This window comes from Chelmon rostratus, chromosome 24, assembly GCF_017976325.1.
Source record: "Chelmon rostratus isolate fCheRos1 chromosome 24, fCheRos1.pri, whole genome shotgun sequence".
NCBI lineage: Eukaryota > Metazoa > Chordata > Actinopteri > Chaetodontiformes > Chaetodontidae > Chelmon > Chelmon rostratus.
In genome coordinates, this window is record NC_055681.1 from 3,850,757 (window position 1) to 3,865,094 (window position 14,338).

Below are 14,338 nucleotides of genomic sequence, written 5' to 3' on the forward strand. Positions count from 1 at the left end.
CACAATAAATAATTTTATTTTCCAGAGAATTGATTGGTTTGTAAATCCCACAGCAAAAATCAATCTTAAACACCTAATCTAAATAATGTAACCATTTCCAAAAGTGACACTGGAAATGCAAAGCTGAGTGCATGAATAAAGATGCATTAAAAATGAACTGTATACAAATATAAATTTAGCCAAAAAGCAACAAATATGTTAAAGTTCAATCCATTGTGTGTCTGTACTAAAGATCTATTTATTTCCCCATTTATTTCAAAATGTATTTACTCACATTATCATGCACATAAAATAATTTATATGGCCCACTTCCTCAAACCTGTAGACTGATGCCCACACATCCAACATGTTTTTGTCCTGCTATCAAATATTCAACTTTTCCCCTGAGAAAAATGCTATAAGTATTCGTAAACCTCTTGGAGGATTGAGATTCATTCATGTTGTCATTCACGCTCTTTCTTGAGATGAGTAACAAAGGGAAACCGAACCACATGCCTGGTCTACTGGAATGCTCTTATCATTCTCAGGCTGCAGTGATAACAGCTTTCCATCCTCTTCCATTCATGGACAAGCACCGCAGCATCTACAGGGGCTGATGGAACGAAGAGTACGAAGAAGAGCATGATGTGAACGGTCAGCGAACACTCCTGCCTCATCCTCAGTGAGACCAGCGCCACCCCCCCAACTCAGGAACAGAGAGACATACAGTACAGCTGCTGTCACCTCCTTCCTCCTCCTTCACTGTGCACTTCCCCTTTAAAGTCTCTGAGAGGATCAGCCAACGCTCCTCTCCGTCTCTCCTGTAGTTTGTCATGGGGTTTTGATGCTGTGTGGATCGCTTGACTGAAAGGATCTTAAAGGATAAAAAGGCAGAGGCTGCACCTTCTGCTTGTGGATGTCATGAAGGGAACAGGCTGAAGTTATCAGGAGAGTGACAAGAAGCTGGTTTTTATTGGCTTTTTCTTCAAAGTATACATGACTGGACTGTTCATCCTAAGGTAAAAGCTTTATTTTCATTATATTTGCAACAGATCATTTTGTACTTCTGGTGATTTGTTTTAAGTCATATCATCACTTTCTACATTACATGGATTGCAGAATTTTATTATTTTTTTTAAGTATTTGTGTTGTGAAGCATCAGAAAATGCCTTTATAATACATTTCATGAAAAACAAAGACGCTTGAGGTTATAGAGGCAGAACGTGTAAAATTAAGCCAAACTGCTGAAAAACCTATTTGTTTCTGTGTCCACCTTTTAAACCCCCTTTAAAAGCAGTAATTTACTGAAACTGTAACAGGACTTTGATACCATAAAATTCCCTTCATTGAGCTTGTTTGCTTTCAGATCGTATGTTATGTAGGTGGACACTGGAAATACTGACATGTTGCAGGGTTTATTTCTAACATCATTATCATATATGAAGTTAATTTGTGCATATAAACGATTGTTGCACAGCGCTTTATTTATTGTAGTTCATCTGTGAACGTTTCCTCCGACCATAAATGGACTTATCTCCAGGACATGTCTCACTCTCTAAAACACAACGGATAGAAAAGGAGTTGTAACTCCAGAGTCCAAGATGATGAATTATTGAATGAGAGCGACCTCCATTAACGTGTGCTTTTATTCTTGGCTGTTATTGTCGGGTTAAAGATCACTGCAGGCTGTCGCTGTTGTGCCGGGACTGTCTGCTTATCATACCTGGAGCAGATTTCTTTACTTCATACAAAAACCACAAAGAGAAAATGTTTTTTATAGTGAGAAACAGAGTAGATTCAGAGCAGCATTAAAGAAAGGGTGTTCTATATCGTTCCTCTTGAGGGCTTAACAGATAAAACAAGGGGCATACAGATGATGAAATATTGGGCAGGAGAACTTGATTTATGCAACCTTGATTTATCTAATGTAGCCATAAAAAATGTAGATATGCATCAACCACCTGATGAGACAGAAATGGTGCATATTACTAAACCGAAACAGGAATATTTCTTTTCCTTGACATCCTATTCATCTTCTGCTACGGTGAAGCCGGCTTCATCTTTCTATAGAGAGTTCTTTCCTGAATAAGTTCCTGTCTACACTGCGGCCTTGATGCTGACTTCCTCCACGCCCCCGAGATGCAGTGAGAATAAATCATCTCAGTTATCGTTCTCTTGAAATTTGCTCAACATCTTTTGCCTTTTCAGTTTGAACACTACACTGTCCTTTGCAACATGGTGCCTTTATATAAAGAAGGACTGCAATGATAGTCGGCTCACACGGCTTGGACTGAATTTGAATGAATTTCAACTGTGGAGTGGCTCATACCAGTAGCCAGAATAGACGTATCTCTTTCAACCAATAAAATCTGTATGGATATCCAGATTGTACCTATTCTGAGTTCAGAGTTTCTGCTCTCTCCTGAACTCCCACAATCCATTTCTGATCATCCACTCTGCTCCCCTGCCTGCATCTCTTCTTTCACTCTGCTCAGTTGCATTTCCTCTGCAAGTTCAAGTCCTGTATATCCATGTTAAGCAACAACAGCAAACTCTTCAGAGAAAAAGGCAATCAAAGCCTCTCAGTTTACACGCCCGCCACAGCGACTTTGACCATGTTTCTCCTTCCTTACAGGGCAGCTGTAGCTTGATGGGAGTGGCGCCGGGCTGCAAATGGAAGGAAGTCTGCAGGTTTCACACATGATGGACTGCAACGACTCCCGTGCTCTGCTCTCTAGGGAGCAGCTCATCTACACCATCACCATACCGCTGTCGACCTCCATCATCCTGGCCAACCTTGTCATTATCTTGGGCATTGCCTGGAACCGCCAGCTCCACAACACGCCCAACTACTTCTTCCTCAGCCTGTTAGTAGCAGATTTGTGCACAGGTGTGGCGCTTCCTTTCATACCATTAATGGGTGTGAACCGGGAGTTAAGTTTTAGTTCCTGCATGGTGGCTCACATTTTCCCAAATTTCCTCTTCCTAGCATTTCTTTTAAACCTGGTAATGGTCCACTATGAGCGCTACATTTGCATCATTGACCCCCTGCATTACAATAACTTGTGGATGCATCGCAGTTTTCCTCTGGCGTTGCTTGTGGTGTGGGCGCCTCCGCTTCTGTACGCATCTCTACCAGCATTTGGGTGGAATAACTGGACAGGGCCAGATTGGGACGGCTGTTGTGCAAGTAGCCAAAAGATTACGCCATTTTGTTCAACAAACGGCACCACCTGCTGCTCGTACAGGCGAGTATTCCCCAATGCTTTTATCTACCTAGAGGTGTACGGACTCGTCTTACCGGCCATTCTTACCATCGCTGGCATGACCGGACGTGTTTTATGGATCACCCGGGGCCAGATGAAGGACATTTGCCGTCTTCATCGTTCAGTGGAACGGGGAAGTCAGGCCTCAGACCAAGAGCAGAGGCTGAACCTGCGGTACACCCGCTGCGTGGTGGCGGTGTCGCTGACCTTTCTCGCATGCTGGGTTCCCTACCTCATTTACATGCACGTCTGCATCGCCTTCTTGATCAGTGACACCAAGTGGAGCTCCACCACTCACATTGTGCTGTCGTGCACTGGTATCGGAAGCATGGCCGTGGTGCCGCTGGTGCTCGGCCTTGCTAACAGGCAGTACACAGAACCTGCAACCAAAATTCTCCAGAAGCTCCGAGACAGATGGAGGCGAAGGACGCAGGGATCAGAGGCAGTGGCAGTCTGAGGAAATACTGATGAATATGAATATTTATGGATATGAGATTATGTTGCCAGGGTTGATTAACATCATGCCCAAGGTATTGATTAGGCCACCAGGAGGAAATATTGCATTACAGCAGAAAAAGACTCCTGCATTCATTCTATCACAATGAATTGTCAGTGCTCCAAATAAAGGCCGCCACCATGACACTGGGTTTAGAAACATCAGTTGTTTTTTCCATTACATTTTCAGAATTTAGCTGACTTGAAAGAAAAGCCTAAAGCCTCATTCAGACAGGCTCAATATTACAGAAGGAGGTTTGGATTCAAATATTCACTGTGTTTCTCTGTAATTTAACTCACAGTTGCAGACAGCATTGTAGCTGTTGAGAAATTGCAAGATCTGGTCTTTAATAGACGGACGTTTTGCAAGACCAGACAAAAGAGAATGCCAATAGCAACAGCACATTCGATGAGCTTTTAAGGTGGTTTTAATTTTTGTCTGCTGTCATATTGGTTTCCAAACAAGCCGATATGTTGGTGTTAATATGTTTCCAGTCAAATTTCACACTGATAAAAAAAAAATGTGGAAGGAAAAGCAGGTCAGAGGTGCATTTCAAAATAAAAGGCTGTAATTATGGCTGTGATGAGGGTGAAAAAACTACCACATAAGCACTCTAGGTGGGATTAAAGGCCGCTGCCAGTAATGTGAAACCCACCTGCCCCAGAGAAATAAATCCTGTCCGAATGGTGCTTAAGTCTGCAACCATGCAGTTGCAAGCAGATATAAAAATACAAAAGTTAAATAAAACCCTTGTACCAGTGAGGTACAGTACATCCTCATTTCTCTTTGTGCTGCCTGCTCTGGACATCAGTTTCACTGGTCGTAGATTTTCTCTATCTGTCACCCACCTGCTTGAAATGTTAACTCCTACTTCCCTTACTAGTGTTTATCTATATGCTGGTATGCAAGCTGAAGAGGGAGACAGATGCATCCACAGTCCGTAATACATCTGCACGACATGAGGAGATTAGGGATTCAACAAGAGTGAAAACAATGTCTGCAAATCCACCAAGTTATGAGTTTCAAGTTTCTTCCATACGGAGGTCCAGTAAATGTTACAGGAAGGTTAAATACTGTAAAAACTGCTTGCAAACTGTATTCAGAGACTAAAAGTTTAATTTCCCGTTCAAGGGAAATTAGATTTTTATTTGAGACTTGATTAAACACAGAACATATTATTTGTTTCCCCAGTCAAAATGTGGTTTTAAATGTGTACAGTATGTGAGTGGTAACAAGATGCCCAAAGACGAGCGAGCTCAGGAGGAAAAGCACACTACAATCAAATTAAAGAGCAAACAAGGTCTGAACTGTTGTGGGACATTAGGAGAGATGGGATCATGGGTTCAGGGTACACAATCTGCCTGTGCTGCTTCGCCAAGCTATGTTCCAACATGTTTTCCACATCAGAATATTACGTATGTGTCCAGAAGACAGAGGAGAACCGGAGGAGGAGGAGGAAAAAGAGGAGGAGGAAGGAAAAATGAAGACAGGACAAGACCGTCCGGCTCCAGCTCCTAATGATTGACTGCTTTCTGTTTCAAGCAGACAGACTCTGTTTTATCTGACAAACACAGTATATCCAAGCTGTCTGGATTCTCAACGTTTTTGCAAATATGCTTTCAGTCCGAGTGTAAAATAAAAAGAAGTCTCATGTCTCATTGTTAAAGTTCTCATGAATATTAGTTTCCTGTAAAAATCTGCTTCCCCTAACTTGACCTCTTGTGATTCTCGTAAACAACTTGTCCTTGCTGATGTAACAAGACGTGGACCAACAGAACAAAGACTCACGCTAACCACCTGCTCCGTCCCACAACTTCCCCATTTTATTGTTCACTTCATTAGAAACCTTTACACCATTACATGTGCGGGTTTTCTTTTTCACAAAGCTCACAAAGGAACGAGAGAAACAACTGCAGAAAGCTGAAAAAGTACTCAGATTATGCCAGGAACAGGAAGTCTTTGCACATGCAAACAAAGATAAGAAAACCTTTTTAAAAACACTGCTTGGCATAAACAAAATGTCTCCATCTTCAAGCACTGATTCTAGGAAAAAAAACCCTCAACCTGCCAAAAACAATTGTCAGACTGCTCACTCCACCAGAAAGCACACAAATAAAGGTAATGGTGATTGCATTGAAATTCTGTGTCATGATGATTCTTCAAGCGTTTAATTTAACTTTGAACTTTCACTTTTTAAAGTCACGTTTTGCAGATATCCTGAAACGCTGCAGACAGAGGAGCGATGCACAGTGCCAGTCACTCTTCAGTATAATGGGTGCTCTCAGACACGACTCTGCCTGCCTCCACTTCCACACGGATCAACAGCCGTTTCTTGGAGGAGGGGCACACTGGTGGGATAACACTATCTGCAGGGATAAAGGTGGTTGCCGGGACGACGGTGGGTTCTGGGGCTTGCGACTTCTCCGGCAGGTGAACGTCTGCATGCAAGTAAGGACTCGGATTGATTGGTTTGTTTTTAGAAATCTGAGTGAAAGAAAAAACATGGATCAATCATGAGGATGCGGGTGTGTTTGAAATGAATGCAGGTTTGTTTTTATTACTGTGTCTATTTTTGTTCTTTCAAATTTACACTGTTTTCATGCTATTTTATAAACTCTAATTATATTAGATTTAGTTTTGCTGTATCTTTCGACCTTCTTTGTCGACCTCTACTTCAATTAGTGATTCCCTACATTTCCCAGAATTCCTTTCAAAAACATCCTGACAGGGAACCAAGTACAATTTTGTGGTAGTTGTACTTTACCTGAGTATTTCCGTTTTATGTTATTTTATATTTCTACTAAATAAATATTATAGTTTTTACTCAACCACATTTATTTGATAAATCAAGTTACTTGTTACTTTACAGATTCAGATTGACATAAAATATAATTAACAAATAAAATATGATATATAATTAAAAATTAAGATACCCATCAGTTTATGAAGTAATTTAAATTAGCCCCACCTTTATCTGCTGCACCATTAAAGTGATACCTAAACTTAATGTAACAGACAGTGTGATATCATAATTTAATGCATAATGATTACTTTTGGTATTATCAGTGGATATTTATGCTGATACTTTTGTATTTTTACTTGAGCAAAATTTTAAATGCAGGACTTTTACTTAACAGAGCACTTCTACGCTGTGGTATTACTACTTTTATTTAAGTAAATGACTTCAGTACTTTTCCACCACTACATTTGCATTATTTAGCTGTATTCCACTCTGGTATATTGAGTACTTAAATTGTGCAAAAATTGGAAGAAATTTATCAATGTTTTAGATTAGTGGTTCCCAACCTGGGGGTCTGGAGCCCCAAAAGTGGTTGCAAGACAAGGCAGAGGGGTCACCAAATGACAAGCAGGGTAGAAAACCAGAAAGAAATCTATTTCTGCCACACAACCACCATTTTTTCCCACTTTCCTCTCAACTTTGCTTTTACAAAATGGCTCTCACCTGCTTGGCGCATGAGGTCATTCATTCTTCACAGAGGTAGAGCAGAGACAGTTGTTAGCGTCAGCATCAATGCATCATGGTATATTTCAACAAACAGCAACATGAGTGAATACACTGAATAGAAGGTCATGCATATTAATGCGCTCTCATCTGTCTACACCCAAATCCCAGCTGCTCACATACCTCTGCTCCTCGCCCTCCAGCAGCTTGCGGTAGGTGGCGATCTCGATGTCCAGGGCCAGCTTCAGGTTCATCAGCTCCTGGTGTTCGCGGATCTGTCTAGCCAACTCTTGCTTAGCCCGTCTCAAGGCCTCCTCCAGCTGGGCGATGTCCTGCCGGGCCTTCTCCAGGTTGGTGTCTCCTTCTGTCCTAATGTCAATGACTTCCTTCCTCAGGGACTCTTCCTAACAGGAAAACAGAGAGAAAAGTAAAGATCAGATACTGATGGATAGATGTTTGCTTTGGCCTGAACTCTGGGAGTGTTTATCTCTGTGGTCCCAACCTTCCTGATGAGAGCTTCCAGGTCCCCGGTGAGCCTCTGGATGTGGCGCACCATGTCTGAGATCTCCCTCTTTAAATCACGCACTTCCTGCTCCTGCTGTCCTGCGCTAAAGACCATGGCATCAATCTAAGCGGGGGACGGAAGAAAACAGCAAAACTGAGAATGCATGCTTTTTTTCAACAGCATCTGGCCTCACATATTGTGCATTTTATTCACATTTCACTCACATTTGCACATTGGAGGCTTTGAAAAAGAAGCAATGATCTATTTAGTGGCATTAGGACACCATAACATCACACTTTGTAAGCGCAAAAAAGCCAAGAACTATGTCCTCTATGTATAATCTTCCTCACCTTTTTCTGGTTCCAGTACTCTGCTTCCTCCCTGGTGCGGGCGGCCATGCTGGCATACTGATTCTTGACACTCTTGATGATCTCGTCCATGTCCAGAGAGCGTTTGCCGCTGTCCTGCAAGACCACGGTCTCGTTCTGGATTTGCGACTCCAGCTCCTTGATCTCCTGCAGGGGGCAGACACGAGTACAACAGAGTTAATGTAGTCTCAAATGGAACTTGTTCAGCACATTTTGAGGATATATTTATTCTACATTTATTATTAAACTGTTCCGTTAGCCTACTACATAAAGTTATTGTTAGCGTTCTCTTCAGGTCAAAAAGGTTGTAGCTTTACAGATCACAGAGATAGAACAAAACTAATGAAAGACAATGAAAATAAAATGAAATAAACTTTGTCAGTACCTCGTCATAACCAACCCTGAGGAAGTCCAGTTTTCCCATCAGGTCCTCCAGCTCGAGAGCCAGATCTACGGCCTCCAAGTGGCCCTCATCTACATCCTGTTACGCACACACATTAAACACATGCATCAATATATTTCAGACATGGGGAATGAGTCACTTTATGGGAGTTTTTACTATGTTTCTAAATGGTTGCATAAATAAGCAGCATAAGAAGCTAACAGTACCTTTTTGGTGACGATAAACTCATTCTCCAGCTCAGATTTCTTGTGAAACTCGTCCTCATAGCTGAAAACAAGACAAAATAAAGGGCAAAAGATGTGTTTGTGCCAATAATAACATAACTGACATAGTTTTGAGTCGTCGTGTTTGTGTTTGTTGTTTGTGTCTGTGGATAACAGAAAGATTCGTTCCCGTCACACACACTAACACACTCTCACTCAGATCAGGACCTCTTCTATGTGTGCACACCCTTGTTTTTTAACTTAAAGACATAGTGCAGGACCAGTGGACAGGTTTAAAAGTGGTGGAGGCTGAGTCAAAGCATCTAGACCATGACCTGCTGTGCTGACCTCTTCTTGATGTCCTCCACCTCCTCCTGGTCCTTCAGCAGCTGAGCCTGCAGTTTTTCGTGGTCGCGGATCAAGTTCTCGATCTGCTGCTCCATCTCGTTCTCCACCTGCTTGACGATGTCGTCAATTTTCCCCTCGTAATCCTCCTGCTCTTTGAGGATCTTCAACTTTGTGTCCAGCTTTTTGTTCTCGTCCTCCAGGTGTTTCACCTAAAACAGGGGGGGGGGGGGGGGGGGGGGGGGCAAACACATACAGAATATGTCGGCAGCAACAAAACAATGTCAGCTCTGAATATATCCTGTAGCTACATGCCAAGTTTGGCACGTTATTATTATGTGGCTCATGCTGATAATGACAGGTGAGGATTTTTTGCACACTCCAAATATGTATGTGCAGTCTATTATCATGTTTGCCTAGAAAGATTGAGGCGAAGTGTTCAGTCTATATATCAAATAAAAATCTTATCAAAAAGCAAGACTGTCTACATGACCCTGAAAAACCTCTGACTAAAGTTTTCTAATTATCCACAGGGTGGTGTCCAACATGAACCGCCCCACTCTTTAAGTGAAGCGAAGCCTGCAGAAGAGGAGCCACTTTTCATGGCCTCAGGTCACAGAAAACGACAGACAGAAACGGGCTGTCAGTCAGGCCCCGGGACTGGAAACAGGTTTTACAATCGAGAACATGACAAGCAAAACTAATGACTAATTTAGCAGAAAAAGAAAAGAAAAGAAAAGAAAAAGAAAATGCAGAAACATTTTGATTTATAATGGCCTAAATAAATTATATTAAATAGTTAGAATAAACACAAAGAGAGGGTAAAATGATCATTTCTTGCCTGTTTAATTAATCTAAGCGTCTTTATTGGTTATAACCTCTGACTAATTAACTTAACATTTTGCCTAACTAAATAATAATAATACTGTATATACAAACCTTGTCAATCAACCTGACGAACTTGTCATTGAGTCCAACCATGTCGTCCTTCTCCCGGGACTTGCCCATCGGGTCGATGTTGTTGCCGGTCGGAAAGCTTTTGGTCGGTCCCGTGCTGCTGGGGGAGTAGGATTTACTGCTGTAATCTCTTGGTTTGGACATATTGCAGCTTGTCACAGCGATCTGAAGCCTGGAGACTGAACAGGTGAGCGGTGAATGTACCTGCAGCCCTCAGATCATCTGCTTTTAAAGTGGACTAGGACAACCCATCACCTCCCCAAAACTCTGCATGTGTCCAATCCAGAGAGGACAAGTGCAATATTACAGTGAGAAAAAAAGAAAACTCAACATGAAATACTTGAATTTCGACTCTGCACCAGTTTGTCCAGGAGTGATGAGCCAATGGCATCAATGGGGGCGGACGGATGCGTAACAGCCAGGTATAAACCTGCGTACCCTCTCATCACATGCATCTCTCCAGTCTGAGACACTCTGTCACTGTTAGCTCTCTACAATCCAGCAGCGATCATGCCTTCAAACACCGCCGCAAGCATGTTTGGTGGAGCCGGGGGAAGGGGCTCCAGGGTGTCCGTGGCGAGCCTGCAGGGCCTGCGCAACGTGCTGCGCAACGAGACGGAGAGAGACTCCGCTCCCGCCGCTTCAGCCGAACCTGCCGCTGCCCTAACTCCGGCCGCTCCTGCCGCATCCGCGGACGACAAGCAGACACTACGGGGTCTGAACGACCGGCTGTCCGGCTACCTGGGCCGGGTGAGGCAGCTGGAGAATGAAAACGGGGACCTGGAGAAACAGATCGATGAAATTTTGGCCAAGAGGAAAGCACCTGTGGGACGCGACTGGGATGAGGCTGAGAAACCCCTGGAGGCCCTCAAGAAGCAGGTTGATAATCAGATTTCATTATTTCTGTTGTTCTTCGAAGAAAAATATTAAATGCAATATGTCTTGGGTTGGAAATAAGGAATAATGATCTTCAAATATTATTAGTAATATATACACCATGCCTTCTTCTCCTAAGATCAAAGACATCACCATGGACAATGCCAAGCTGTTGCTCCAGATTGACAACACCAAGCTGGCTAATGATGACTTCAAGAACAAGTGAGTTCCATGAAATGTAGATAAAACCTGATTTCTTTCGTGATCTAAAAGTCAGTGATTCAGATGAGAATTTAGATTAAGATGCAATGGTGTGGATCATGGCTGGGTTTTTCTCTGTGTGCAGGCTGGAGGATGAGAAAAGGGCACGGAGGATTTTAGAAAAAGACCTGGAGGATCTGAAGAAGACCAATGAGGATACCAAGCTGAACCGGAAGCAGACACAGAAAGAGATTGATTTGGTGAAGGAGGAGCTTGCTCGCCTCAAGCAGGAACACAAAGAGGTGAGACTGGAAAGAAAAACCAGACACTTCCAGATCAGCTAATGAAACTGTGTCGGTTGGAAACTAGTGTGTGGCTCTTGTAGGGGGTGGATGCCCTTCGTGAGAAGATCAAGGACTCTGAGGTGAAGGTGGAGATTGATTCCCAGAACTCCAACCTGAATGAAATACTCAGCAAGATCCGCAGCCAGTATGATAAACTAGCCAAGAAGAACCTGAAGGAGACAGAGGAGTGGTACCAGAGCAAGGTAGGCTCTTCATGTGCAGGATGTCAAGTGTTTTCTTCCTCCATTACATCTCCACCCTCTCCTCTGTTTATCTCACAATTTCCATCTTCTTTTTTCTTCTTCAGTTCGAAAACATCAAGGTGGTGGAGGCCCAAAACAATGAGGTCTTGCAGAGTAGCAAGAAGGAGCTCAAGGATCTGCTCAAAAGGAAACAAACTCTGGATATTAAGATCCAGAGTCTGCACAGCACGGTAACCACACACAAATACAAACAGTAGATCCCTAAAAGGCCGTAAGCAAAGTCCTAAAACCTTTGAAGCAATTCTTCCAGAGGCGCATCGAATATTTCCTTTATTCCCCCCGCAGGCATCTTAGTGTACCTGGCTTTTTCAAAAAAAAATTCTTGACTACCCTCTCATCATGCTGTGAACCTGATAGTTTAAGCCAAATTCTTGACGTGTGCGCTGACAAGCCACCTGGTTCTGCTCTTGCATAACAAAGCAAATGATGAGCATGAAAAAGATTGAGGCTCCCAGAAGTCACAGTGATCTGATCTGTTGGCCTATTATACAAAAAGCAAAACTAACCATTCTTAAACAAGAGATTTGAGGATAGAACCCAAAAAAGGATATAAAGCAAAACCACCTTATGTCTTCTTTTCAGATCCACAATCTGGAGGAAACCCTGAGGAGCACTAAAGTGGAGTATGGTCAGCGCCTGACCCCCCTCAATAAAGCGATACTGGACCTTGAGGCGGAGCTGAAGGAGGTGAGGTCACAGGTGGAGCAGCACGTGGAAACCAACAACAATCTGCTGTGCGTTAAGATGAAGCTGGAGGCGGAAATTGGCAACTACCAGCAACTGATTCATGGCATGACAACTGACGCTGAAAGGTGAGGGTGGTTCCGGCTCAGATACACTTCATGATGGTTGTAGTTGAGTGAATATATAGAAAAAAACAGAAAACAACAAAAAGTGACCACTTGATCCAGAAAAACAACAGTTTTTTTTTTAATCTTAATTGTCCCTTTGCTTGATACCATGAGCACCTATAGTGAATTAATATGACATTACAGCATTATGTATTAAAGTTTAAATTTCAAATTCATAACTCGCCCCTTGCTAGCATTTTATCCGATTTAGCAGAGACAAATGGCTTTCCTGCAGTCCAAAAATCATGCCTAATGTAGCTTTAAAGTTTGACATACAGGGAAATACACAATACAATACAAAAACGCTTTTTAGCAGAGTTAGACAAGAAGTTTGCGAGCACTCTGCGCTACAGCTAGTTAGCATAGCTTAGCACAAATACTGACAACAGACTTATTTTGCACTGTCTGAAGGTTAGCCTACTTGCGCCTCTAAAGCTCCTGAAAGTAACACATTATATCTTGTGCGTTAATCTGTACAAAAAACAATAAGTAAAAATAACAAGTTGTGGTTTTATGGAGGTTTATGTAACATGTTAATAAAGTTTTAGATGGGTTACTTACCTCCAGACGGAGCTACAGCTATGTGTTCCCCCATTTCCAGTCTTTCTGCTAGGCTAAGCTAGCATCTTCTCGTCTGACTCCAAGCAAAAAAGCTAAATAATGCATTTCCCAAAATGTCAAATTCATTCTTCAAAAAGGTTTAAAAGAATAGCACACAAAAAAGCATGGTGTACCTGTTTCCCACTAAGTACGTTAGCATGCTTATCCTCCTCTTCCCCGACAGCGTGGAGTTGTCTTTAGAGGATGCGCTGCACAGCGGTAAGTCCAGATCCACAGTATGGCACCACGTGGTTTACACCTTAATATTCTTTTAAAATCAACAGCAGAGTTACATCACTTTTTAGACTTAGATGAGAAAATTGGTACCACTCTCATGTCTGTCTATTAGATATAAAGCTACAGCCAGCAGCTGGTTAGCTTAGCTTAGCCTGGAAACAGGGAACCAGCTAGCTTGGTTCTGTGTTAACAAAATCTGTTTACAAGCATCTCTACAGTTCGTGTCATATCTCATTTGTCTATTCTGTTAAAAAAATTAAGAAATAAAATAAAAACTTAAATTTGGCATTTTACTAGTGTTTAGCTTTAGAGTTAGGCTGCCAGCGGGTAGATTTAGGATCCTCATACAAGCTAGCTGTTTCCCTGTGTTTCTTTTAGCTAATGGCTGCTGGCTTCAGCTTGACATGAGAGTGGTGTCAATCTTGTCATCATTCTCGTTATTTGCCTGAAGGGTCACTAAACTGCACTCACCTGTCACTTTGCACCTGTAGCTGCATGCCGTCACCAAAGATTTTAACACTACATGGGAACCATAAATGCACTGATTTTGACAATCAAATACAAAATTATTTATTTGCCCTGTATTTGAAATTCTCTATCCAGCAGAAGTACACACAGATTAAAGGAAATCTGATGAATCCAAATTATTAAATGCTTTCTACATTATATGCTTGTTAAATCTGATTCATCTTGTTTCCAGGCCAGCAAAAGCCTGAAGATAAGGTACCCGAGCAGCAGGAAAGCGCTCCTGAAATGGTGGGAGGAGACCTCATCAAGGCTGAGGAGGTTGCTACTGAGAAGACACAGAACAACCGCCCCGCTAAAAAGAAAAAAAGCAAAAAAAATGAGGGCTCATCCTCTTCTTCCTCTTCTTCCTCTTCTTCCTCCTCCTCCTCCTCCTCTTCCTCTTCCGAGAATGAAGATGAAAAGCCCAAGAAGGAGGGTGAAGTGGCCAAAGCCTGATCTTCATATCAAAATGTT

The 14,338-nt window shown here is 42.4% G+C and overlaps 3 protein-coding genes across 5 annotated transcripts; 2 read left to right on the plus strand and 1 right to left on the minus strand.

Moving 5' to 3' along the window:
- Positions 1-820: 820 nt before the first annotated feature.
- LOC121627299 (G-protein coupled bile acid receptor 1-like) lies at positions 821-5,862 on the plus strand. Its single transcript, XM_041966138.1, has 2 exons — positions 821-998; positions 2,615-5,862. Exon 2 carries the CDS (start codon positions 2,653-2,655, stop codon positions 3,700-3,702), a length of 1,050 nt encoding a protein of 349 aa, XP_041822072.1. The 5' UTR covers positions 821-998; positions 2,615-2,652; the 3' UTR covers positions 3,703-5,862.
- On the minus strand, positions 5,746-10,129 carry LOC121627300 (keratin, type II cytoskeletal 8-like). The gene is made up of 9 exons (XM_041966139.1): positions 9,968-10,129; positions 9,032-9,240; positions 8,687-8,747; positions 8,463-8,558; positions 8,060-8,224; positions 7,707-7,832; positions 7,388-7,608; positions 7,205-7,230; positions 5,746-6,179 (listed from the first exon to the last, which is right to left on the minus strand). The coding sequence occupies exons 1-9, from the start codon at positions 10,127-10,129 to the stop codon at positions 5,998-6,000; spliced, it is 1,248 nt and encodes a 415-aa protein (XP_041822073.1). The 3' UTR covers positions 5,746-5,997.
- zgc:92380 (uncharacterized protein LOC445086 homolog) lies at positions 9,795-14,338 on the plus strand. Of its 3 annotated transcripts, XM_041966136.1 has the most exons (9): positions 9,795-10,407; positions 10,488-10,864; positions 11,001-11,083; positions 11,208-11,364; positions 11,448-11,609; positions 11,714-11,839; positions 12,252-12,481; positions 13,305-13,339; positions 14,058-14,338. In XM_041966136.1, the coding sequence occupies exons 2-9, from the start codon at positions 10,496-10,498 to the stop codon at positions 14,318-14,320; spliced, it is 1,425 nt and encodes a 474-aa protein (XP_041822070.1). In that variant the 5' UTR covers positions 9,795-10,407; positions 10,488-10,495; the 3' UTR covers positions 14,321-14,338. The 3 variants fall into 3 exon arrangements, with proteins under 3 accessions (XP_041822070.1, XP_041822069.1, XP_041822071.1); XM_041966135.1 differs by having other exon boundaries at positions 9,795-10,864; XM_041966137.1 differs by lacking the exon at positions 13,305-13,339 and having other exon boundaries at positions 9,795-10,864; positions 14,058-14,200.

What these genes read in the sequence shown, in the direction of transcription:
- LOC121627300 (XM_041966139.1), bottom strand. Translation starts at nt 10,129, where the DNA reads ATGTCCAAACCAAGAGATTACAGCAGTAAATCCTACTCCCCCAGCAGC. An exon ending in TCAGGGTTGGTTATGACGAG is followed by an intron (nt 8,225 to 8,462) that starts GTACTGACAAAG and finishes TGCCCCCTGCAG; the next exon opens with GAGATCAAGGAGCTGGAGTC. An exon ending in AGTACTGGAACCAGAAAAAG is followed by an intron (nt 7,833 to 8,059) that starts GTGAGGAAGATT and finishes TCCCCCGCTTAG; the next exon opens with ATTGATGCCATGGTCTTTAG.
- LOC121627299 (XM_041966138.1), top strand. Translation starts at nt 2,653, where the DNA reads ATGGAAGGAAGTCTGCAGGTTTCACACATGATGGACTGCAACGACTCC.
- zgc:92380 (XM_041966135.1), top strand. Translation starts at nt 10,496, where the DNA reads ATGCCTTCAAACACCGCCGCAAGCATGTTTGGTGGAGCCGGGGGAAGG. An exon ending in AATGATGACTTCAAGAACAA is followed by an intron (nt 11,084 to 11,207) that starts GTGAGTTCCATG and finishes CTCTGTGTGCAG; the next exon opens with GCTGGAGGATGAGAAAAGGG. An exon ending in AGGAGTGGTACCAGAGCAAG is followed by an intron (nt 11,610 to 11,713) that starts GTAGGCTCTTCA and finishes TTTCTTCTTCAG; the next exon opens with TTCGAAAACATCAAGGTGGT.